A 27,610-nucleotide genomic window follows, 5' to 3' on the forward strand; every position below is an offset into this window, starting at 1 on the left:
ATGTCCATACACATGATGCACCACCAGTTGGCCTACAAAGTCACCATTATAACTGTTCGTCTTCTACACACGGGCCGGTTCTCGCCCACTTGGGAGTACTTCGTACCTCCACTTACCTCACTCACCGCAGACTTTGTAATAATTGATTGCTCTTTTTCTGTAAATGAGGATGTTCTGGTCATCTGATAAAGGCATAAAAAATGGGATTGTACTGGGCTTTGTGTTCTGCCTCTAAAGCTGCTTAAAATGTACTGAAAATAATAGGAAAAGATTTGGTAAACCAAGAAAAAGACTTGCAGTTAATAGATTATCAATGCCATATTGCTTGTTTGTGTGATAAAACTTATTAAAAAAAATTTTTTTTATTTATTTATTGGATTGTTTTAAAGTCATGCAGTACTATCTGTTAAGTGCCAACCACTGGCACAAGACCGCAATAGTGTTAAAGGGAACCTGTCACCAGCATTTCACCTATATCATTTCACCTATAGCAATACCTGGTGGAAGTGGGTGAAAAAATTAATTTCTATGTAACCCATATTTATCTTCTAAGCAGACTGTACCTTTTTAGTGTTCCCGCACCGTATGCTAATGAGCATGAGTCATATCTTCATTCCTCAAGCCTTTCAGAGTTGACCCCGCCTCCTTACTTTTTGATTGACAGCTCCTGGTCTCCCACCAGCACACACGAAATCCTGCGATTGCGCATCGATGTCCTGATGCATGTGCACAACGAGACACCATAGCGGCGCATGCGCAGTAACTAGATTTGAGGGCCGGATGAAGCAGGGAAGGGTGTCGGACCATACATGACAGGTGCATGCGCTCTATCTCAGACAAGATTTCGGCATTCAGGGCAGGACAGTTTTTGGCGGTGGGAGTGCATAAGAGGATTGAACGAGTCTGACGGATAATTACTATAAAAGGCGCACAATGTCTGCAGCCGGTATTTACGGTCGGTGGAAGAGTTCAGGAGAGGGGATAACAGCAATGAACTTTTAACAGCAGTGGCCAACGAGGGGCGAGTAGAGTTCAATAGGTGAAATGCTGGTGACAGGTTCCCTTTAAGGCTTGGGCCTCCACTAGGTACAGCGGGTACAGTCGCGGTCTCATCCCGTTTTGGCATGACTGGCAGTGGCTAATAGCCAGTGTTAAACTCAGTCACCTCTGTGTGGATCTTTCGGGCACAATTTTGTATCCTGCTTTTCACATCTAAAGTGCCACCTGCCACCATCTGTTCACACTATGTCACTGTGCAAACTTGTTTTCTCACTGCCCTGCATGTATTATGTGGTATTTGTAGAGGGTACCGATACCTTTATACCCTTTTCTCTTGATTCTATATGTTTGCTGTAAATTTGCCGTTTGTTGAGTGACCCTTCCATATAATAATTTGTATGTGTTTGTGTTACAGGAGGCTGAATAGCACCCAAGGAGAGATTCGTGTGGGGCCCAGTCACCAGGTACATTTTATTTGTATGCTTTTTTACTTGTTTCTCTGTTTACTGTAAAACTAGATGTAAATATATTCATATACTATAATTTTTATACTACATATTTATATTTTTATACTACCAATGTGATGTCATTTTTGTTAACAATATTCCCATAAAGCTGCCTCGCTGCAGTGGAGATGGATGACTTGTGATATTGATTTCCCTGCAGTCTATCAGCAGACACAAGCTGTTTTATGATGGCCAGTTCTTGCTGCGCTATAGACCGAGTGGCTTGTTTTCTGCTGACAGACCTGAAGGGTAAAAGTGTTTTCATTTCCCCTTCTCTGTCAGATTTTAATGTCAAAATGGCTCCCACTCATAAAAGGATAGATATCGATTAACAAATTGCTTTGAATTAAATACCCTAATATCGAAAAGTAGGTTGGATACAGGTGAAGTTGCGCTTTAAGTCTGATGGATAAAATAGTTTCCCAAAGATCGTTCGTAACACAGCTACAGTATTTTGTAGACGCCCTTGCTGCAGAAATTGCCAGGCTATTTGTGGGTGTTAAAACACTGCCTAAGGCTGCAAACCTCTGACTTATAATTGGCAGGTTCCAGATAAATATTGCCATTTTAAGTATGATTTGTGTTGCATCCGTAAGGAGTAATTACAGAGGCTGTTCACTGTGAAGTACTCTCCATTCTTACCGCCAATATCGCTGCCGATTGACTAAAGCTGCTAATTAGGTCTCGCGACTCTAATATCTGTTTAATGGCAACGTTTACTCCCTGTAGCCTTGTCTCTTCTTTGCATATTTTATTGAGTTAGACCGGCCTGATCACCCGAAGAAACGCCAGATCTTACAGGTTTGCCAGGGTGGATTTAAACCATATCTACATCTTAAAAATGACTATATCTAGTCTCTGCTGAATCACTAAGACAGTCAATAAACTTATCAATGTGGCCATTAGTGGACTTTCTATCTTGGCAAAAACCTGCCATGGTAACTATTATTTTTTTACTTGGTTCTCATCCCCTCACCCGCTACTGTGTAATGCACCGATGAGGGTGCCTAACATCATTCTCTACTCCACAGGCCAAGCTTCCTGATCTGCAACCTTTTCCTTCCCCTGATCGTGATCCCATCACTCAGCATGAAGAGCTGGTGTGGATGCCCGGTGTCAATGACTGCGATCTGCTGATGTATCTCAGGGCAGCCAGGTGAGCCAGTCGCTTTCTCACAGTTATTTATTAGGATATGCCATATCATTTTGATCAATGTGGCGCCAACCTCTGGGACCAATGCCATTCATGAGAATGAAGGGACTGTATTTCCCAACACAGATGTTCTCTCCTCTATAAGGCTGGGTTCACACAACCTATTTTCAGACGTAAACGAGGCGTATTATGCCTCGTTTTACGTCTGAAAATAGGGCTACAATACGTTGGCAAACATCTGGCCATTCCTTTGAAACTGTTTGCCGACGTATTGTGCAGACGACCTGTTATTTACGCGTCGTCGTTTGACAGCTGTCAAACGACGACGCGTAAAAATACAGCCTCGTCAAAAGAAGTGCAGGACACTTATATACATTATATGCAGGACACTTATATACATTATATGCAGGACGCTTATATACATTATATGCAGGACGCTTATATACATTATATGCAGGACACTTATATACATTATATGCAGGACACTTATATACATTATATGCAGGACACTTATATACATTATATGCAGGACACTTATATACATTATATGCGGGACACTTATATACATTATATGCAGGACACTTATATACATTATATGCAGGACACTTATATACATTATATGCAGGACACTTATATACATTATATGCGGGACACTTATATACATTATATGCAGGACACTTATATACATTATATGCAGGACACTTATATACATTATATGCAGGACACTTATATACATTATATGCAGGACACTTCTTTCAGACGTAATTTGAGCCGTTCTTCATTGAACTCAATGAAGAGCAGCTCAAAATTTACGGCTGTCAGAGAAGCCTCGCAAAATGCGAGGAGGAGCATTTATGTCTGAAACGAGGCAGCTGTTTTCTCCTGAAAACAGTCTGTCTTTTCAGACGTAAATGCCTGCTATCGTGTGCACATACCCTCAAGCAAACAATTTGTTTACTATAGCTTGGAAATTTATAGTCCACATGTCTTCTGCCCTGCTCCTGAATGATCCAGCCTCCGTTTCTGCTTTCTGGTTCCCTGTTTTTCACTCTCCAAGATAGCTGCCGCAGTTTTAGACTTTGCTGTAGATTGAGCTTCTTTGGAGTCTGAGACACGCCCCGTTCACTGCCCTCTGACGGACAAGCGTTTATGATGTAAGCACTGATGGACATTGCCGAAACGGGCCAATGTCATCACTGGTCCATCAGAGGGTGGTAAAGGAGATGGGGGCATGGCTCAGACTCCAATGAAGAGCTCTATAGCAAAGTCTGAGACTGTGACAGCCGTTATGTAGATAAAAAAAACGGGTAATCTTAACGGAGGCCGGATCTTTCCTTTTAAGTGAATGGGGCTGTGATGTAGTTCCCTGTGCAGTGGGTGGACGGGAGCGCTGCTCTGTGGGAAATGACTGAAGCGTTTATTTTGATCTAATAACCGGTCTTTTATCATTTGTTTCCTTGTATTTGGATGCGAGCAACATTGTCCTTAATTCACATGTCTGTCTCTTTGAATAGGAGCATGGCTGCCTTTGCAGGAATGTGTGATGGCGGATCTACAGAAGATGGCTGTGTTGCTGCTTCTCGTGATGATACAACACTCAATGCACTTAACACAGTAAGTTTTAGTTGTGCGCTCTTCCATATAGGCTGGAATGCAGGGTTTTAAGATTCCATATATTTTTGGTGGCCATTAAAATAATCCATCTGCCAATCATCAAGTGCCCCATTCTGTAGTAGTCAGTTTATTTTGGCTCTTAAAGCGGTTGTCCACAAAAATGATCACCTATGTACGATCGCTGTGGTTCCAACTCCTGGGACACCCAGTGATCACGAGAGTCCCGTGTCGCCCATTTGGTTGGACATGTGTCTGCACTACGGCCCCACTAATTTTCTATGGAACTGATGGAAATAGCCGAGCACAGTTCTGGGGGTCCCGGCAGTCGGACCTGCAGCGATCATAGGTAGGTGATAAATGATTTTCATTGACCGCCCCTTTAAATATTCTATAATTGAAGTTCAAAGTTGTGTTTACATTTTATAATATTTTTTATTTTTGCTTTGAACTACCAGAACGCGTATAATCTACAGGTTTCGTGTGCGGTATTATTTTGATATTAAATGCAGTTGTAAAAGCTGCCCAAATCACCAGGGAGCTACTATAAGTTATTTTCAGCTGTCTGGTGGTTGCTGCAGATGTGACAATTTCCTCAGCCATTATTGACGGCTAAATATTATTAATTGAGTATCTGCTCTTTTGTATATGAAGATAATTTTGTTGTTTTTTTACTTTTATACCTATCTCCCCATGTAAATTGTGGAGATGTAGTCTCTTGCTGAATCTGTTTTTCTGTGTTGGTAATTACTGTATCTTGTAGATTGGATCTTATTGACAGTATGGGCTTTTACCTTGCTTCAGTAAGGCGGGCTTCCACAACCTGCGGCTTTGGTGCTCGAAGGCTTCACAGCGGTAGCACGTCTCTATTATAAGGCATCACAGGATGTGTTTTTATATGGTTGCAATCATTAATGCTGTCAGATCTCCTACTAAGTTTATAGATCAAAGCTACCCATTTGCCTCTTGCTTCCATTCTTCTCTTACACACATGGGAAGTACATGAGGACATAACTCGCCTTACTGGATACTTTTGCCTAGAAGTACTACCGCTGTGCTTGATAGATACTGTTGGAAAAAAAAATCAAGTAAACCTTTTGAATTACCTGGATTTCTTCATTGATTACTAATTGTGGTCTGATTGTTATCTAAGTCACAATTATAGACAAACAGGATATTTCTAAGGCCCCATGCACACGACCATAAAAAAAAAGTCTGTAATTGCGGACCGCGATTACTGATCATTTCACTTCTATTGTCCAGTGACACCTTCCCGTTTATTTACGGGAAGGTGTTCGGGCCGTTGAAGTGTACCACAAAAGATAGGACATATCCTATCTTTTGCTTTTTAAGGGCCTTGCTCCCATACCGAAAATGCAGATGGCTATTTGCGGCTGCAATCGCGGCTCGTAAATTAGGGGCACGGCCGTGTGCATGGGGCCTAAACTAATAACACACCAACAGTTGTACTATGAATGTCCGTTATTGAGCACATTCAGTGCAGGAAGATAAAGTAAGTGAACGACTAACTGTTAATGACTTCTCAAAGAACTGATTTGCAAAAGATGTTTCAATTAAGGAGATGAACTTGGAAGTGTGGGTTTCACTGGTGCTTTACCCATTACAGTCTATGTAAATCTTTGAGGGCATTTTTTTTTTTTTTTAATAGATTAGTCAGTCTAATTCGTGTAAGTTTGTATGTAGTCTTTATTTTTTTAAAAATCGTTTTTCTTTTGAAGATACAGCTGTTCTGAATTCTTTATACAGAGCAGCTGTATCGTTCGTTTTACGTTGAATCCGTCAGTCACGTGGTCAGAGACACGTAGGATCCACCTGTAAACTATCACATCTACGTTCATTACTTAGATGTGATAGATTACAGGTGGATCCGCCGACACTGGGACTGACAGATTCAGTGTAAAACTAACTATACAGCTGCTCTGTATAGATAATACAGAATAGCTGTATCTCCAAAAGTAAAAGATTTTTTAATAAAGACTAATTACAAAGTTACACTAAACACCGAGACTAATCTATTAGTTTAAAAAAAAAAAACATGCCTTCAAAGGTTTACATAGCCTTTAAATAAAGGCACACACAGCCTGATTACTGACAAATGTGTTCTAAAGAAAGATTGGTTAGTGTGAACCATGCCGAGGCAAACAACTTTCAGAATACCTCAGAAGACGTGTTATAGAGACGCATGAAGCCGGACAAGGCTACAAAAGCATTGAAAAAGACGAGGGTGTTGGACAATCCACAAAATCTCTACATATGTATACAATTCAGGACTGTTACTACTCTTTTTAGGTGCGCACAATGGGAAATCCTGAAAGAGGTGCAAAAGAACCCAAGAGTTAACAGCAAATGATCTACTGAAGACTCTATAAACTGTATGTGTCCACTATTAGAAAAACACTGAAAAAGATTGTTGCTTATGAAAGAACACCACGAAGAACTAAACCAAACATTGCGGCCTGTCTCATGGTTGCCTGAGGCCACCTGGATGCTTCAAAATGCTTCTAGGAAAATGTTTTATGAACAGATGAGATAAAAGTGGAACTTTTTAACACAAATACACAACAATACGTTTCGAGGAAAAAATAACACTGCACACCAATAAAACTTCATCCCAACTGGGAAGCATGGTGGAGGGCGCAGAAATTGGGCTTGTTCAGCTTGGAAAAAAGACACTTTAGAGGTGACCTTCTGGACATGTATAAATATGTGTTCTCATTACAAAGAACTGGCACATGATCTGTTATCTCCAAGGACTTTACAAAGGACCAGGAGATATTCATTGCATGTGGAAGAAAGATGTTTCAGACATCAATATAGGAAAGGGTTCTTTGCAGTTAGAGTAGTCAAACTATAACATGCCCTACCCCAAGAGGTAGTAATGGCAGATACTATGTCTGCATTTAAAAAAAGGCCTAGGTGCAGATCTTCCCAAGTATGGCATTGAGGGTTAGAACTAATCTAGCAATGAATGATGTGCAATTGAGTGAGAGAGGTTGAACTTGAAGGAGCTGTGTCTTTATCCAACCTATGTAACTATGGTTTGGGGCTGCTCTGCTGCCTCAGGACCTTGGACGCCTTGTGATCAATGAAGGAACAATGAATTCAGGTATATCGAAACATTTTACAGGAGAATGTATGAGCAGCAGTCCATGACCTCAATCTGAAGATATGATGGGTGATGCAACAAGACAATGACCCATAGCACACAAGTAAATCAACTAACGAATGGTAGAAAAAGATTTATATTTTGGAAGGGCCAAGTCAGCGTCCTGATCTTAACTCTATTGAGATGCTGTGGCATGACTGAAAGAGGGCTTAGCGCCTAGGGCATCCCGGAAATATTGATGCAGGGATGAATGGTCCAAAATGCTTCAAATCTTATCTGCAGCTACAGGAAACGTTTAATGGATGTGATTGCTGTAAACCCCTTAATGACCAGCCTATTTTAGGCCCTAATGACCAATCTATTTTTATTTTTATTTATTTTTTTCGTTTTTCTTTAGTCGCATTCAAAAAGCTATAACTTTTTTTGTTTTTTGCAGGATTACTTGTACTTTTTTAATGGCACCATTTTGGGGTACATATAATTTTTTTATTAACTTTTTTGGGGAAATAGAAAAAAAACCCTGAAATTCCTTCATTGTTCTATGTGTTATATTCATGCCGTTCACTGTGCGGCATAAATAGCATGTTACCTTTAGTCTATGGGTCGGTACGATTACAGTGATACCACATATGTGTAGGTTTTCTTTGTTTTACGACTTTTGCACGAGGAAAACTATTGAACTAAAATTATTTGTTTTTGCATCGTCTATTTCCAAGAGCCGTAATTTATTTATTTTTCCGTCAATGTAGTTATATGAGAGCTTGTTTTTTGCGGGACGAGACTTAGTTTTTATTGGTACTGTTTTGGGGTACATGGGACTTAGGCTCTGCTCACTTCTGCGTTGGGGTCCCGTTCTGACGTTTCATCGGAGATTTCCATCAGAACGGGGCCCTGAACAGACACAAACTGACAGGAACGGAAACCAGAGGTTTCCGTTTCCATCACCATTGATTTCAATGGTGACGTATCCGATGCCCGTGGTCTCCATTTGTCTCTGTTCAGGGTCCCGTTCTGACGGAAATCTCTGATGAAACATCAGAACGGGACCCCAACGCAGATGTGAGCAGAGCCTAATTGATGAACTCTTATTACTTTTTGGGAGGCAATGAGAAAAAATAGCAATTTCACCGTTGTTTTTTGAGTTTTATTTACGGCGTTCACATTATGATTTAAGTTATATGTTAACGCTATTGTTTGGGTCATTACGGTTGCGGCGATACCATAAATAAAACCACTTTTTATGGGGGGAAATTTTTTTTATTTTTTTTTACTGTAATCGTTATAAATTTTTTCACATTTATTACTTATTCTTTTTAGTCCCAATAGGAGACTTCTGTGCGATCTTTTGATCGCTGCTATAATGCTTGTTATACTTCGTATACCAAAGCAATTATTGCCTGTCCGTGTAAATCTGACAGGCCATCAGGCACGTCCTAATAGGTGTATAACCAGGACAGACCTAGGGTCTCGCTATTGACCGCGGCATTTAACGGGTTAAACGGCCACGATCTAAGTAAACTTCGGTCGTTACCGTTGGAGCAGGAGCCCGGCTGACATCAGACAGCCGAGCAACAGCTCCTTCCTGCACGGGACACCCGTGCAGGACTTCGACTGGGCCGCCGTGAAAAGGCGACAGCCTAACCTAAGGCCCCTTAGTGACTACCGTGAAAGGCATATTAGTGGTCACTAAGGGGTTAAAGGAGGAGCTACAGGTTATTAAATTCAAGGGTAAATTCACTTACTTTTTCTCCCTCACTGTGGATGATTACTCAATAAAAGACATGGATAGTACAACTGTTTGTGTGTTAGTTTAGTTAGATTGTGTTTGTCTATAATTGTGACCTACACCACCAATTCGAAGGATTTGTTTTTTTGCATTTATTCTCTTGTCTGTGTCATGACATTTTTTATACATTTTGTTTTGTATATCAAACTTATTATTTTTAAAGTTTATTAATAAATATTGTATTTTATTGTGCAAGTTATTCTATTTCCTGCATGATTCCTTTTGAATTGGTGTATTTATACATGCATTTGGGACATGTCATATGGGAATATTAATTGGCGCTGCTATTATTGTGACTTGGATAACAATCAGACCACATTTTATTAGAAATCAATGCAAAAATCCAGGTAATGACAAAGGGTTCACTTACTTTTTCTTGCTACTGTATATTGACAAATTAAAATTTTTGCAAGGGATATCCGTTGATTGAGATGCGGAAACTTCCCCTTCAATGACACTTCTAGGATTGGTATCGAAGAAACCACGGCACTCAGTGTAGAAGGTTGCTCAGGTAGGGTTCAACTCCGTTGTATTTTGGAAGAAAACCTGGCACTTCTAGGATTGGCACAGTCTTTGAGCCGCTGATTATACTGCCCATGTAATCATACCAAAACCTTACATGAATGTATTAGTGATCTTATCCAGGGGACAATATATTGCAGTCCACATCGACTATTCGGCTATATGGACGTCAAAGAGGGGAGTCCACTGCTCGGAACCCCCCACTACGAGCCAGAGCACAGAGCAACTCTGGCGGACCTGGCCCATGCATGGCTGCCATGTAATACTAAATTTCTCCTCCAGCAGGTGCTGCAGGGAGAATGTTTGGCCATGCCATGCGCGCCTTCCAGAGAAGCTAAGCTGGCTTCCATTTGAAAAAGGATGGTCTTTGTGACACCCCACTTAAGTCTACCTTACAATCTAAAAAAAAAAACGGATTTCAATTGACCTTCATATGTTTCGATGGAATGCTAAACTTTAGGATCAGACGTTAAAATAAAGCATGTATTCTCTGGACAGCATTGCTAAATACGTCGGCACTATAAAGATAATAGACAGTGAATGTCGTATGTGCGTATGTCACCGAGCTCTTTGTACGGCCTCGCTGTTTGTTGTTCGTTGTAGTTTTTCCAGGTATTTCTATGCAGCCCTGGGAGATGTAAAGGAGCGCTGGATGAGCAGCATCATTTATTATTATGGAAATTCAATAAGGTTTCCATCCCTGCTATAAATCAGGCTTGACAATCCAGGGCTTTATTTCTGCAATAACAGCAGCACCTGCTATCTGGAGCCGTAGTTCAGTGATTTAATGTTTTTGCACAGATATTGCAGAGCCGAGGAGAGCGGGGGCATCCATGGAGCTGATAAGATGATGTGATCCATGGGAATGTTGCGATTACTGGGTCTTTTAGAGTGTCCTTGTGTCTTGCTATTTGTGGTGTGCCGTATCCCTTTACATGTCTGGATAAGAATGTGGGCGGCCACTATGTAAAAGTAACTCTTCTATATATAAGTCTAAGCAGCCGATGGTGGAAGCAAGTCATCCCAGGAGATCTCGTCTTGTCATTTTCAGAGATTGGGTCTCCTTTGATGACAATTTCATTATATAGGGCAATAGCTGATAATCCAACAATAGACAAACCAGATCTTGTGTACACAGAGTGAGGGTCCTTTTACACCGTCCAACAACATTGGCTGTAAAAACTGGTGCCGATCAACGAGATTGGTGCTCGTTTGCTCCTTTTATAAGGAGGTTACTAGGATCGCTCGTCCCCATGCATTTCCATCATGTTGGCAGCATATCTCCCTGTTTACACGGAGAGAAGTGCTGCCGGCAATGATAATATTTTGGTCTGCAGAAACGATACGATCAGCCAATGAACGTGCGTTTCATCGGCTGATAGTTGCCGTGTTTACACAGGGCAATGTTCAGGAATGAGCGTACATATGAACGCTCGTTTGTCCGATCATTGTCCCGTCTAAAGGGTCTTTGTGTTCTATCCTCCCCACCATTCAAACCATATTTTTTTTATGTAGAACAGGTGGATTTGCAGATGAAATTGGAGGGGAAAACCCAATGGACCGCGACTACTGTCCAGTTAGTCAAATAGGTGTTGTCTGGACCCACTAATATGTATAATAATAATTTTTAATTTTTGCTTTCCTATATGTCGCTAAGGCTATGTTTACACATCATGTATTTGTTGCAGAATTTAGGTTGCAACCAAATTTTGCAATAACGTATAGTTCAATGTTACGCCGTAGCATGAAAAAAATCTTTGCGGCAGATTGCAGGCATGCTTTAGATTTTTTAATCTGCAGCACGCCCCATTTGTGTATTTTAGTGTGTATTTTGGTGCAGAGTTTTTAGGCCGGTTCCGCATCGTAATTTTTACGCGATGTGTGAACATAGCCTAATACTGAGCTGGCAGCAATGAACTGTTCACCACCCCCTACATACCACATTATTATAGCATTTTAATAGCCCATGTATCACATAACCTTTGTTATATGATAAAGGATCATCCGCTCCTGACGGAAAAGATGCAGAACTCGGTTTTATTTTTTTCCAAACTGTGGAATGTAATTTTCTTAGTCTTAACCAAATTTATTCTTATGCATTGACTAAATCTTGAAATATGGACGTTTCTGTCTGGTATATATTGTGTGGAACTGGCAGTGTAATGACTCATTATAGAAGCTCAGGTTGCCAGAGCCGCCTTCTCCTACCCCCATTCAGCTTAGAAACAGGGAAGGTATCTACGGAATATACACTGTAATTGAAGATATAAATTAGAATGCAGCATCGTGTTGAGATCTGAGAGACAGGGAATGGAGTTCATTATGAAACCAAGAAACCTTCCAGCTGTGTCACTAAAAAAAGGAAATGGTGAGATCACACCAGCTGCAGACGGCATTTTCTACACGAATGTACCTGAATCCAGCCTTACTCAATACATATGGGTTTCTATAGAAACTTGGTCTCTACACAATTTAAGGATTATATATGTTGACTTGTTATCATGGACAGGAATGTAGGTTCTAGTCCAGACACTAGTAGGACCTAGTGATGTCACGATACCAGAATTTTTGGCTTCGATGCCGATACTTCGTGTAGTATTGCGATTTCGATACCAAAACGATACTTTACCAACAGTAATAAAAAAAAAAAGCTCTTCCGTTTTCTGATGTGAGGCACAAGGTGTGATGAATTTTGAATGTGCCTCACATTAATAGTAATTAACCCCGTCATGTTTCTCAGTCATAATGGGTTAATGTGTGAGGTACCTCGTGCCCCACAATAAGTGATAGAAAGCAGTTTTTATTTTATTTTGTTTACAGCGTACACATCATAAATGACACAAAAAAATTGTTGCGCAGGTTATTACGGCCCGCGCCAATACCGAATATGTGAATATTTTATGTATTGAGACTTATTTTCATTTTTATTGTAAAAAATGTGTGTATTGTTTTTTATTTAATATTACTTTGTTTTTACTTTATTTTTAAACTTTAATGTACTGGCATATATCTATATACTGATAGTACACAGGCATATATCTATATTACTGTACATTAGCCTGTGTACGGATAGTACACAGACAGTTGTTAGGACATACCTAAGTATTCCCTAACAGGAAATATGGTAAGACAGCCCTGGGGTCCTTCAATGGACCCTGGGCTGTCTGCCCATATATGGTATGTCCCTCAATCGCGTCACAGGAATTCCTTTGATGCGATCCAAGGGGCATCCCCCGTTCTCATTTTCTCCTGAATGCTGCAGTCCGCTTTGATCGCAGCATTCAGGGGAATAACGGTGGAGATGAGCTTTCTCTGATCTCCGCCGTTATAGAGCGGGGCTGCGGTTGTGTAATACAGTCATTGCACCGCTCCTGACATTTAAGTGTGTGCGCGGTCAGCATGAGGAGAAGCGGCCGGTGCAGCACTAATGAGCGGTGGTTCAGGCACTGAGGACAGAACATTCGGGTGTTTTGCAGTGCGCACGCCATGTTCTGTTTTCAGTGCCGCCGCTCATTAGTGCAGCGCTGGCCGCATCGCATCATCCTTACAGCGCGCACTTGTCAGGACTCAGGAGCGGGGCAGTGACTATATTACACAGCCGCAGCCCCGCTCTCATACATTCATGTGTTACAATACTGAGCGGTGCGGTCGCACTGCTCAGTATCAAAATACATGAAATAACGGTATCGAACCGTTTGGGGATGCAGAGTATCGAAACAGTATCGAAGTTTCAATGCATCGTGCATCCCTAGTAGGACCTACAATTGAGTCCATGGTAAATCAACATATATAATCCTTAAATTGTGTAGGGACTAAGGCTTATTGTTACATCCTATTGGAGACGTCTTTTCTGCTGTAGCATGCCTTGCGTTACATTACAGGCAATCGGTTATTGTGTGTTTTAGATGTTTTTCCTTTTTCTTGTATCGAATACAATTTGTACTCTGCATTGGGCATGCGCTACTTTATAATGTGCTCTTTCACTTGCGTTCTACCTCTAATCTTAGGCCTCTAAACTATATTGGAGCAAAGGAGCAACAGCTTACAAGATCAAACTAATTGGTTGCTCATTTGCATTTAGATCCAGAGGTCCAAACCCAGAGAACCAAACTTGTACCGAGGGAAGGGATTTTGAAACCCACTGATAAATTAAGTTGCAACATAATGGAGAATATAACTCTGCGTGCTGTTTATGCATTTGCAGACTTAAAAAAAAGAAATAAACAGGGCTAGGGATTGCTGTTTACTTTCCCTTCGCTGTCATTCGACTCCGGGGATAGAGGAGGCATGTTCTGCTTTTTTTTTTTTTTTGGCCGCTGGAGCTTGGCTGTAGTACAGGGGGGGGTAAAGGGGTGTTTCGAGAAAAAGACGGTCCGTGAGCTGCTGTACTAAAGGGATAGAAATTGTATTCTGTCTGGGTATTTAAAGCAAAAGTAGTGGTTCATAGCTTCTGGTCTGCAAGGCTTAACATCTACATAGTGCTTCCTCTATCCAGCGTGCTACTATAACCACTGTACATGTCTGGTTCTGATGCATATGACCCACAATGTACACGGCAAGAAAGTCTCTGGAGTAGATCTACTGTGATTGAAGGGATGGCTTGGATTTGGTGGCTGGACACCATATTATTATGCGGCATGTGGAATACTCTAGTCGTCTGTGTAGGTGGTTTTTCGCCTGTTACAGACAACACTTGGGGATTGCCCTGAAAGGCCCCATGCTTGCTGCTGCATTTATCAAATGCTATTATTAGTGTAGCGACCTGCTTTCACCAGTCGCCTCCAAATATTCTTGACTGAGGAACATTTGACTGAAAAAAAACGATGTATTCAGGGCCTGTGTAATTCCGAATTTTTTCTTTTTCTAGCTACATGAAAGCAACTACGATGCTGGGAAGGCGTTACAACGTTTGGTGAAGAAGCCGGTACCTAAACTCATAGAGAAGTGCTGGACGGAAGAAGAAGTGGTAAGATCCTGCTGTAATTCACCTCCTTTCTCTGGTATACGGTGTCCTGCCATGTTGCTTCCCTGTTTAGATTACTTTAAAAATAATGTGAAGTATGCACAGAAGACACGTTATTCGTAACGGACCCCTGAAAAGAACGGCCAGAAGCAGCTGCTTTCTGTTTATAAGGACACTTGGATACACCTGGCAGAATAAATCTCTGCACTGACCTCTCAGCAGAATATAGGCAGATCACACGTTAAAAGCCAGATAATGTGCCGCAGCTTATAAAACCTGATAAGGTCCTTAGAAGTCTTGGAAGGAGTCGAGGCGATGGCAGGTTTATGCCTTACCCTCAAAAATAGATTCAGATCACGTTGCCTGGGTCGGTTTTGGAAATCATTTCAGTACATGGGATTTACATCTTAACCATTCCTTTGTGGGTCCTAGAAATGGTAAAAGTCTTTCTAACATTGTCTCTGATTCTTTAAGTCCCGTGGAGAATCATTACCAAAACAGCGGCACTCTTGTCCGTGAGCGGTGTGTGGTATGGTAGCTCATCCCCATGGCACTGAACTGCAATGCCAGACACACGTGGCGCTTTTTGCAGACCCTGTATGTTTTCCTGTTTCTTGGACCCCCTAATGAACTAACTAGGATGTTTCTTTAAAGTAATATCAATTAGTGACTGTCAATTAACTTTTATTACATGTCCTAATTTTACGGCGGTTCTATAGCTGGAACCCCCATTTATGAGAGACCAATGGCGCTTGACTCAATGGGAAATAGAAATCAATGAGAGTTACGGACTCCTATGATAACTTGTGATGTGTTGGAATGACAACAGTCCATTATCAGAAAATCCCTTTAAATGCGTTAGCACAGACAATTGTATAGCAGCTTGTAATGTTATATTCCCTAAAGCTGTTGTTTTATTAGATATTTGTCTTCAGGGTAGAGCTCTACTGGTTACGTATTAAAGGAGAATTTTTGCCAGGCTTTGCTGCAGTCCATTTAAAATTCTATCCGTGGTTCCTAAGCCACAGACTACAAACGTATGACAAAAACAAGTCCCTGTTTGTAGCCTTTTTCTAAGGAGGATCTGACCACTCCAAATGCCTGCAGAAAACTCAGCTAAATTGACATGTTCTATATGTTTGGTTCCTAATTCTTTCTCTCTGTTTTTAATACAGAAACGGTTTATCAAAGGATTACGACAATATGGCAAGAACTTCTTCAGAATTAGAAAAGAATTGCTGCCCAACAAGGAGACAGTGAGTTATTGTTTGTTTTTGTGAACTTTATTTTTCTTCAAACGGGTCCTACATTCTTATGCTATCCAATAGGCAACAATCAAGATGGGACGCAACTTTCCAATACACTCCCTGTCCTGATTTGGGACTTGCGGGTTAGCAGCGGAGCAGGTACTGAATGTATCATGGAGGAAATCCTGTTATGCTCATAAGTGTCTATATCCACAATCCTGCTACAAAGAGGCTGGATTGGGAGGGGGGCTGTAAATAACGAAGTAGAAGGAACCCCTTTAACTCTGATAATGTACAGATCAGTGTTTCCATGAGACCTTATGGTTATTGAGTACATTTTGGGTGTGACTGCATTAGTTATAGTCCAGTGTTCATTTGTTTTTTAGCCCCTTTTCACGTCTGCTCCTGCTACACTGCTGCCGACCTGTCTATTCTTATGACTTGCTTGCATCGCTAGAAGCAGAGAGGGTTTATTTGAGATGTAGCAGAGGCAAATTAGTGATAATCAGATTATCCAACTCTTTTTGGAAACATCAGTAAGTAGTCACCGGTTTCCATGGCTTTGACTCCTCTACATTACTAATAACTCCTAATTAGCACAAAGTCTTCACAAGTAAATTCCAAGTAGGGTATTTTTGCTTTTCTCCTCCTGAGGTGTTTGGATGGGGGGGGGGGCACAGGCTGGGTGACTCTGTAGTGGCTGTCAAGCTGTTTACTTGCTGCTAGTCTTAATGGAAGTCATACAGGTAGATGTGTGTAGAACATAATGAGTCACAGTGGGGTTGTCGCACGAAAATCATTTATCCCCTATGCACAGGATAGATGATTAATGTATGATCGATTCGGGTCCGACCGCTGGGACCTCCAACCGATCACAAGAACAAGGGTCCCGAGTTCCTTGTTTGAATGGAGCGGTGGACACGCGTGTGCTCTGCCACTACATTCATTCTCTTTGGGATTGATGGAAATAACGGAGTACAGTGGTCGGCTATCTCATCAGTACCATAGAGAGTGAATGGAGCAATATTGCGCATACTTGTCACTGCTTTATTCAAACATGGGACCCTCGTTCTCGCGATCGCTGCGGAACCCATTGGTCGGACAGTTTGATCAGTGATATTTTTTTGCGGGACAGCCCCTTTGAGTTTCCTGGTGGGGAAGGCTATCTCGCACCTCCACATCCTGTGTGTTCATTTAAGGTGTCGTCAAAATACTTTGCGAAAATGTCTGTCTCACTGTAATGCCTCTACCATGGACGTGCGTCATAGAGCTCAGTGTTTTTACTTTATTCCGAGTGCAGAATAAAGTGTTCTTGTTATTCTTCGTCCATGAACGCTTTGGCCCTTGTTCCAGTCGACAATAACATTTTTCAGTTCTCTGAGAAGAATTGCATGCACGGTATCCCTACTGAGGATTGAGCAGAAAAGTTTGTGCCTGTGTTGTGAAAATGTGCTCCTTTCTATCCTCTGCTACATATATTAGGGCACGGATGTGATAAGAGCATGCTGGAGACACAGCAGGGTGCACCATACAGATGTCTACAATCAGCAGACTGCTCTTTTTCTCCTTCTTTTCTTGTAGCAGGGAAGCCGCATACAACAAGACAATTGTTGTAGACGTTTTCTAAATGTCAAGGGGACGAGGGCATTGATGGAAATGCCAAAGAGCAATTTCCCTGAAGAGGAAATGGATAGCGGTGCATGCAGTCGCTGCGTGACATAAGCTAAAATGCAGGTGTAATATCACTCCATACAACCCTGTGTATGAGCTGGATGTTGTACGTGGACCCGCTCTAGTCGTCATGGCACGTACAACTGCAATTAAAGAAAAAAAAAGAAACCTGGAAGCAGATGTGTTTTTTTTTTAATGTGGTAGAGCCCATGTTAGACCCTGGATCTCAGTGAATGGAAGACTTTTACTAGTGAACATACATGTAGTGTATATTTAATATATAAATTAAGGCAGACATCAACTATGTGTACAGTGTCACGTATTCAATCAATGGCTGGGATTCAAGATTAAGGAAATAAAAAAATAATAATAATTCCAGGTGGGGCTGCTACGTCATAGAAGCGCACAATGAAAAAAACGGCAGTGCCGGTTCTGTTGCATGATGGACACCAACGGGGTTTCAGTCATGGCGTCTGTCGTTTTACCGAAAGAAACACACCTGTGCTATTCCTTCTGGCATTTTGGAACGGATATGCGACTGAGGCTTCTAGCGGAGCCTCCATCGCAAATGTGAACACAGCCCTGATATTGGAATTTTCTGCAGCTACATTAAAGGGGTTGTATATGATTAGAATAAAGTGGCTGCTTTCTTCCAGGAACAGCGCCATACCTGCCCCATGGGTTGTGTTTAGTGTTAGTCATAACACCATTAACCCCTTAAGGACAAGATCATTTATTTTATAAAAAAAATTTCCCTGTCTTCCAAGAGTTATAAATGTTTTTTCTGTCAATGTAGCTGTATGAGGGCTTGTTTTTGGTAGGAGTAGTTGTATTTTTTAATGGCACCATTTAATGTACTATATAATATAATGAAAAACTTTTAGAAAATATTTTGTGTGATGGAATGGGGGAAAAAAAAAAATTCCTCCATTTTTTTTTTTTTTTTTTTTTAAATTCGTTCAGTGTGCAGTAAAATTGACATGTTAACTGCGGGTCAGTAGGATTACGGCGATACAAGAGTTTTTTTTTTGTGTTTTTAGTACTTTTACTAAATAAAACCCAAAAATTAGTGTCGCCATATTCTGAGACCAATAACTTGTTTTTCCATCGATGAAGTAAAGTAAGGGTTTGTTTTTTTTTGCAGGGTGAGCTGCAGTTTTTATAATGTTTTGTGGCACGTACAACTTTTTGATCACTTTTTATTAAAAATTTTTGCGGGCAGGAAAAGTGACCAAAAAAACAGTCAATTGTTAAAGGGTTTGTCTTTTTTACAGCGTTCACAGTGCGGGAGAAAAAGCATTATAACAGGCAAAGAGGGTGAGTGGGTATAGCTCTAAGGATGCTTTTATTGCGGGTAAAGTGGTATCTTTTGGCAAACACGCGTGGTGCTCAGCGCACAAGAAATCCGTAATAATCCAACAGTATTGAAAGGAAATGCATCATACGAGTGAATTTCAGTGTTTTTTATTTACAGACACCCAGGCATAGCAGCGGATATGGATGGTGAACACAAGGCAACAGCCGTTTCGCGTGATCCCATGTTTCTTCTGGCTCCCTCATCTCTGGCAGGGTTTAATAGGAGGACTAACATGGCAGACCTGGGGGCCCTCAGTAGGCCCCTAACTTCCATGACAACAGATAGGCACCTCGCGATCGTGCCATGGAAGGCCCAATGGCATGACAGAGGGGGCTCTGAACCCGGCGTTGGCATGAGGGGTCAGCTGTACATCATGGTCCAGGAAAGAAATAAAGTAAATGTGGACAGGTGTGGCACTGCTTTTGAATGAAAGCATAGAACATAAACTCAAGCACTCCTCAGGTCAATATGCAAAAAAATGGAACGATATATATACATTAAAGTAAACCGAAAATACTTGTCACACATGAAGCCATCATGAAAAAAATTAAGTTAATTACATATAGATGTTTATAGCAACCATAACAATAAACTAGGAAAACGAAAAAAAAAAAGGGGCCTAGTGCGGTCCTGTAAATAAACAATCTCTGGCCCGGATGACGGTCAGGATAAGAGTGATACAATGGTCAAAATACATTATTGAATACATTTTAGACGAACAGTGGCTGCTTCAACACAGTGTTGAAAAAATAAATAATAATTACAATAGGGATAGATTTGTGTAAGCTGCGTAGTCTCCCTCACAAGGTTGGTGACCTCAAAACAGTGACCGCATAAACTAAAGCAGCAAATTGTGGCACATATCACAGTCTAGAGGTAGCATAAAAGCTAAGAGCAGAAAATCAAAGACAAATGCTTGATCAATATCCAGAGTCCTCTGCAGATGGAGCTTTGTTTGTACTCGCCTATTGCCGCTGGTCAATAGAAAAAACATCCTATGTGAAATAGCACTATGAAATAGGGGAACTGGTACCGTACCATTGGTATGTGTATCCTGGGGAAGTGTAAATACACTCTTTAAATAGGGCGCTAGATTGGCGCCATAAGTCGCTATCACCGTCCCTAATGGTGTAAGTGTCACATGTGCACTGTCGCACAAGCATCATACTGTGTGTGGGGACTCTATGATCGGCCAAACACCTGCCGGTGGTTCGCGCATGCGCACAAGAGTTCGCCTCCGTGATGATATGTACTAGGAAGTAGACATGTTGGCGCATGCTGGAATCGGACCAAGGATTAAATCCAAGTGATTCTGGGTACTAAAAGGTGGATGATGCACGTAAGGAGATAGTGTCGCTATATGAGCAATAAATCAAAGAAAAAAATGTGTGGACAATTGAGAAAATGGGTTTATAAACACGAGATCGTAAAAAAGGATACCCATGATAACATTGAGAGGCGGCAATAGGGACCAGAGGTGGGTTAGCGAGCCTAGAGAGAAATAAAGAGATTAATATCTTATATCATAGTCCTGATTGAGACCACGTGGTGTAAGACATTGTAATCTATTAATCCAATTGCTTCTCTCTCTTTCAGTATTTGGAGTCTATTCCCTCCACTTCTTAACTTGGGTACGTGTTGAAGGACCTGGAATTTAAGTTGGGAAATATTGTGTTTCACTTGGTGGAAATCGTAGGGGATAGGTAACCACGAATTTTGACAGCGTATGGTTGATTTCTGCTTGCCAATCCCTTCACCCACAGTTTGGGTAGTTTCTCCTACGTACCCAAGAACACAAGGACATTTTATGAGGTAGACAACGTATTTAGAGTCACATGTAAAAAAAAGTCCCTTACAGGGAAGGCTTTCCCTGTGTGGGGTGGTGTATCTAATCCCCTTTGAGGATATTTGAGCACTGTGCACAATGTAGGCATGGGAATGTTCCTTTTTTTTTGGGGTTCCTATAAAGAGATGTTTGAGAACCCTCATCTTAGATCCCTCGCCTGCCTTCAGTAATTTGTCCCTGAGGTTCCTGGGTCTACGATTGCATGGCAGGATCGGTACATGGAACTCCTCTATATTGGGATAGGCTTTGGAGAGGATATTCCAGTGTCTCCTACTGATACCTTGTTGGCTACCGGATGGTATGTATGGACAAATTGTATCCTCTTGCCTGTCTGGTCTGGGTTGTAGGTTGCTCTCTAGAATTGATTCTAAGAATTTCTCTGCCATCTCTTCAAGTCTAATGTTTTGTGTCACAATCCTTTTGACACTCAAATTGAGAACGGGAGAGTGACCCCTTAGTAGTCAGGGGATGGCAACTACTGAAATGCAGTAGAGTGTTCCGGTCAGTCTCTTTCCTAAAAAGGTCTGAGGATAGGACCAACTCCTGATGATGATTTCTGAATTTTAGTATCTAAGAAACTGATCGATTGTGGGTCCTGATAGAGTGTAAACTGGAGTTCTGGATAGATGGCGTTTAGATATTCAAGGCATATGTTGAGGGAGTCCAATGTGCCACCCTATATGCAAAATATGTTGTCTATGTAGCTGATCCAAACTATGGAATGGCTGATGAAAAGAGTGTGTGTGTTAAAGGGAATGTATCGCTAGAAAAATATATATATATATATATTTTTTTTTTGTTAAACTGTTAGTATATAAATCATTACACATTGTTCTAATTTTCTAAAGTCAGGAAATATTATAAATTAGATTCTAATTTATAACATTTCCATGTGCTGGTCACTAGAGGGAGCAATTCCCAAAATTGCAGCATTGGCATGTGGTAAAGCAACCTCATTGCTTTATGCTGCAAAATTGGAGAAGACACACTCGCTCTAGTGTCCTCAAACAATCCCCCCTCCTTTATCCTGGTAATCACACAGTATAACACGAACATACACACACACACACACAAACATAACTTACCTGCCACTGCCGCTCCTAGTCCTTGCTTCTGAACATATGGACGGAAGCCGCGACCGGAAGTAGTCCTTTTACTGTCCGGCCGCGGCTTCCGGTCCACATGAAAATGGCGCCGGATGTCGCTCTGCCGAAGACCTTCCTTTTGGACTGTAAGGGAGCGGCGTACTCTAACGTGAATGGAACGGCTCCCGTTCGCATTCGCTATGGGGATGTATGTGCCGTATTCCATCTCTGTATGTGTCGTTAATCGACACATACAGAGATGAAAAAAAAAATGGCAGCCCCCATAGAGAAGTAAAAGAAAGAAAAAAGTACAACATAAATAAAATTTATTTTAATGACATACTAAAAGCAATAACATAAAAAAAAAATTTTTCATGACACCTTCCCTTTAACATATGTCTCTTAGAAATCGGCCATATAGCAATTTGCATATGGGGGGGGGCTACATTGGACCCCATCGCCGTACCCTGTTTCTGGAAGTAGAAGTCATCCTGGAACATGAAAAAATTTGATGTCCACACGAGTTTAAGTAAATCCATATAGAATATAATTAGATCTAATGCGATTTCTGTTGTTGAAAATAGTTTACTAACTGCTAGAAGACCCTTCTCGTGTTTAATCTAGGTATATAAGCAGGTTACATCCCGAGTTTGCTCGATTGCTCTGGTAGAATGTTGAGTGATCTGATGATTTGTAGGAATTTTGATGTTCACACAGCCGCAAAATCGGTAGCTGTTCTGTTCCGACGGGCCGTTTGTCTTGTGTCAATCTCTCACAGATGTCTTGGAGTTGGTGATAGATTTCCCTAACATAGTCTGACCTGTCCATGATTACCAATGCACCCCCCTTGCCTGCTTGTTTTATGATGACAGTTTTGTCTTCTATCAAGGAATCTAATGTTTGTCTGTCTAAGTTGTTGGTATTGGATGGGTATCTGTATGTTCCTCTAGAGATGATCTCTTTAAACACTCCTATATTCCTCTCAACTAATTGGACAAAGGTTTCTATGACCGGGATGTTTTTAGGTGGAAGAAATGTACTCTTATTGTACAGACCCAGTGTTTTCAGATCCACCAATGTGTTGACCGCTCTGGTAACTCCGATGTCTCTAGGATGTGGATCTAAAAAATGTACTTTGAGTCGAATAGTCTTAAAGAGGCTCTGTCACCAGATTTTGCAGCCCCTATCTGCTATTGCAGCAGATAGGCGCTGCAATGTAGATTACAGTAACGTTTTTATTTTTAAAAAACGAGCATTTTTGGCCAAGTTATGACCATTTTTGTAGTTATGCAAATGAGGCTTGCAAAAGTCCAAGTGGGTGTGTTTAAAAGTAAAAGTCCAAGTGGGCGTGTATTATGTGCGTACATCGGGGCGTTTTTACTACTTTTACTAGCTGGGCGCTCTGATGAGAAGTATCATCCACTTCTCTTCAGAACGCCCAGCTTCTGGCAGTGCAGACACAGCCGTGTTCTCGAGAGATCACGCTGTGACGTCACTCACAGGTCCTGCATCGTGTCAGACGAGCGAGGACACATCGGCACCAGAGGCTACAGTTGATTCTGCAGCAGCATCAGCGTTTGCATGTAAGTAGCTACATCGACTTACCTGCTAACGCCGATGCTGCTGCAGAATCAACTGAAGCCTCTGGTGCCGATGTGTCCTCGCTCGTCTGACACGATGCAGGACCTGTGAGTGACGTCACAGCGTGATCTGGCAGAAGCTGGGCGTTCTGAAGAGAAGTGGATGATACTTCTCGTCAGAGCGCCCAGCTAGTAAAAGTATTAAAAACGCCCCGATGTACGCACATAATACACGCCCACTTGGACTTTTACTTTTAAACACGCCCACTTGGACTTTTGCAAGCCTCATTTGCATAACTACAAAAATTGTCATAACTTGGCCAAAAATGCTTGTTTTTTAAAAATAAAAACGTTACTGTAATCTACATTGCAGCGCCTATCTGCTGCAATAGCAGATAGGGGTTGCAAAATCTGGTGACAGAGCCTCTTTAATTTGAGTGAAAGCAGACATGTTTTTCTAATCCTGTACAAGCACTTTAGGTAATTCCAAACTAAATTCACTTCTAACATGATATTAAAAGTGGTTCCAAAGGTGAAGTTTCATTCAACTCCTCATACAACTCCTAATCAAAGGAATAGGAGAACACATGCAAAGGTACGAACATTCAGATTGTGCTTCCGGTAGATTAGGTCATGATTGTTAAATACACGGCTTGAGCATCACACAGAAGTCTAAAGATCATGGCTTATATTAAGACTTTTAGGACAATACTTGGAGTAAGGGCTCATGCACACTGTAGTATTGTAATACAGTGCCAATAGAAATCTAGAAATTCCCACAAAGAACCTCTGAATGCTGATGTGAACATAGCCTAAGGCGTTTTTATTCCGTTAATTCCCATCAAGGCTTCTTGTGCAACAGTTAAGTGGAGATGATATAAAACTGTTAATTTTCATGCTGTGGTTGTGGCAGTAAAGATGCTCAGCGTAGATTGGTTTTTCAGCCATATTTATAAAGTCTTTATTGGTACCACAGGTTTTAGGTTGATGTAATTTTAAAGCAGATCTGTCATCAGAATATGCTGCCCTATATAAGAGCAGCCTAGTATTGGGGCATTTGGCTAATAAGAGAGATTTAAAGAATACACTGGCCTTGTAGTTACAGCTGTATTCACGAGGGGAGCGCTCCTCCGCCACCCTCAGTGATTGACGGACTGCTGTGTATCTAGTGTATGTGCTACACTCAAGTGCCGTTTTGGTGATCGGAACTCTCCATACTATGATGTCCTTACATAGGGCAGCATAGTCTGATGACTGATATGCATTATAAAGGGCTGGACTGAACTGTTGGGCTGTGTTCTTGAGTTGAAGCAGTTGTGAACACCAGAGCCATGTATTGTCAAAACTGCACCATATAAGCTGCTGGAAATTTTGGGATCCTGTCACCAATGATTGTCTTATCAGGCAGAAAGGGAGATTGAAAATGGAAAAATGACATGTTCAGTCTTATCCATGTTGAGCTTCAAGAAGGAAAAGAGCATGAAAGACAATAAAAATGTAAGGTCAGAGCCCTGAGATGGTGTTTGAGAATCATGACTGTATAGCTAAGGCCTCGTGCACACTTCCTTCACCGTTTTAGCTGCCTTTTTTGACGGATCCGTGTGCCCGTTTTGTTGGCCGTGTGGTTTCTGTGTGCACTCCCGTGTGCTCTCCGTGTTTCTGTTTCCGGGCGTCGAGCATGGTACTGTCCAGGGTGCTGAAAGAGCAGGGTTGTTCAGCACTAGTCACTGTACAGGGTGCTGAAAGAGTTAATGAGGTGCACTGATCGGCGGTAACTCTTTCAGCACCCTGGACATTGACTTTCGCTGAAGAATGACCATGCTCGGCACTCGCAAAATACAATTTTAATGAAATAATAAGAAAAAAAATCAGTTCATACTTACCCAGAACTCCCTGCATTTTCCTCCTGTCCGGCCTCCTGGGATGATGTTTCATCCCATGTCACCGCTGCAGCCAATCACAGGCTGTAGTGGCGGTCACGCAAGACTGGATGACGTCAGAAGGCCGGCCTCCAGGTATGATGACGCTTCATCCCACGTGACTGCCTCTGCAGCCGATCACAGGCTGCAGCGGCCACATGGACTGCCGCGTTATGCAGAAAGGTCGGACTGGAGGAAGAAGAGGGACTCGTCACCAAGACAAAGACCGGGGTACGTATGAACTGCTTTTTATTTTATTTTTATCAGCAGCCTCTTCTCTCTATCAGTGATGGATGGAGAAAAGTGGCTGCCGATTAGTGTAATATCTCTAATGTACTTCTGCCCGCCCGGCCGTTGCTAGGCAACGGTTCCATCACACACGGACGGCACACGGATGCCTTCTGTGTGCCTTCAGTTTTTTTTGACGGCCCCATTGACTTGCATGGGCCTCACGGTCACGGAATCTCGGACCAAAGTAGGACATGCTCTACTTTTGTCAGAACGGAGCAACGGGACCGTCAAAAAAACTGAAGTGTGCATGGCCCCATTGAAATGAATGGGTCAGGGTGCTAGCCGTCAGAAAAACGGCTAGCACCCTGAAGAAAAAGACTGAAGTGGGCATGGGGCCTTATACTGAAATCCATAGGAGCGAGTACACTGATCATAGATGGAGAAGAGGAAAGGTCTGAGTTAGGAGAATTGTATGGCACCCCACAATGGTTCAACTGTTAAAACTTTACTCTCCTGGCCAGGGCTCAAGGTGGAAATTACCATTTTATTTGCCTCATTGGGCTGGTCTCCCGTTCTCCAGTGACATTGTCTTTCATGCATTACTGGACAATAGGATGATGCCTTGTGTCGTAGCTGGATAATTCTTCCCTTTATTTCCCTACAGCTCCAGCCTGGTTCACGTTTATTTGACGTCCTAGCATTGGCTGGGAGCTGTAACTGGTTTCTTCTATGCACATTGTGAAACGCATGGCCGTGTACTATGCACTTTTGCAGATTATTTTCTAATCTCATTAAGTGAGTAAGGTCTGTAGCTCCAGTGGTATTGGCGTCTAGGGGAGGGCAGATGGCCCTGTAGAGCAAGTCTGAGCTACATGGATTCGCTGTAAGAATAAGCCTTTGGCTTACTATTGTAATGAATCTGTATCCTAGAGACCTCATGGCAAAGCGTTACTGCATCCTGCTTGTGCTGAAAGGGTTATATGTGAGCAGTAGAAACCTTGGCTCTTACCGCCCCCAAGAGACCTACATTTCTCTGGCTCATTTAAGGCTTTGGAATGAATCTGCCTCTGCAGATATTGTCATCCCCTGTTTTCCTGTACAGAGGGTGAATCCGATGAATATAATGGCCGCCAAGAGCTTCTCTCTCGTGTGTGTTACATCCCTGCTACATCTGCTTTTATTAATAGAATAAGGTACGAGTAGAATGCCAAAGTCTCAGACCTCTTGCTTGGTGAAAAATTAAGCTAAAAAAATCTTTGTCTCCTGAATCGCCCACAGCTGGCTGGAACTTTAATACCAATCATCTCTTTAGGCTTTGTTATTTTCCAGACATGACAGCTGAGCTGATAGAAATGGTTTCCATACAGCCTTGTAGCAGATGTGTTATAACCGTACAACACGATGAAATGTATCACATAATTCACTTCTCCCTCTGTCGTCTCAAGCCTGCTGGTGCCGGAGTTTAGTGCGGCTGTATATGTGAGGCACATGGTGCGATGATTTTTGAACCTCTATGTGCCTCACATTAATAGTGATTAACCCCATCATGTTCCACAGTCATAATGGACAACATTGGGTCAATGTGTGAGGTACATGATGGGGTTAGTTAGTATTAATGTGAGGCACATGGAGGTCCAACATTCATAACACCTCGTGCCTCACAATAATAAGAGAAAGCCGTTTTAGTTTTCTGTTTTAACAGCGTAAACATCATAAATGACCTTATAAATTTGTTATTACGGTCACAACGATACCGAATGTGTATATTTTATGTATTGAGACTTTTTATTTTAATGTTTATTGTAACAAAAAAGTGTTTATTTTGTGTTTTTACTTTTTATTTTATTTAACATGACTTCTTTTTTTTTTGTTTATGTTTAAACTATAATATACTGGCATAGATCTATATGCTAGTACATTAGCCTGTTACTGATAGTAAACAGGCAGTTGTTGGGTTAGGACATACCTAATTGTGCCCTAACAACAGGAAATATGGTCAGACAGCCC

At 41.6% G+C, this 27,610-nt stretch overlaps 1 protein-coding gene across 11 annotated transcripts in view; it reads left to right on the forward strand.

Moving 5' to 3' along the window:
* The window catches only part of RERE (arginine-glutamic acid dipeptide repeats), a 288,010-nt gene that overhangs the window by 238,700 nt on the left and 21,700 nt on the right, over positions 1 to 27,610 (forward strand). For all 11 annotated transcript variants that reach the window (XM_075839693.1, XM_075839692.1, XM_075839695.1 and 8 more), the window contains 5 exons: positions 1,415 to 1,463; positions 2,537 to 2,661; positions 4,173 to 4,272; positions 14,572 to 14,670; positions 15,843 to 15,923. In XM_075839693.1, the coding sequence (XP_075695808.1) occupies positions 1,415 to 1,463; positions 2,537 to 2,661; positions 4,173 to 4,272; positions 14,572 to 14,670; positions 15,843 to 15,923 (454 nt within the window). The remainder of the gene's footprint in view (positions 1 to 1,414; positions 1,464 to 2,536; positions 2,662 to 4,172; positions 4,273 to 14,571; positions 14,671 to 15,842; positions 15,924 to 27,610) is intronic.

This window comes from Rhinoderma darwinii, chromosome 10, assembly GCF_050947455.1.
Source record: "Rhinoderma darwinii isolate aRhiDar2 chromosome 10, aRhiDar2.hap1, whole genome shotgun sequence".
Classification (NCBI taxonomy): Eukaryota; Metazoa; Chordata; class Amphibia; order Anura; family Rhinodermatidae; genus Rhinoderma; species Rhinoderma darwinii.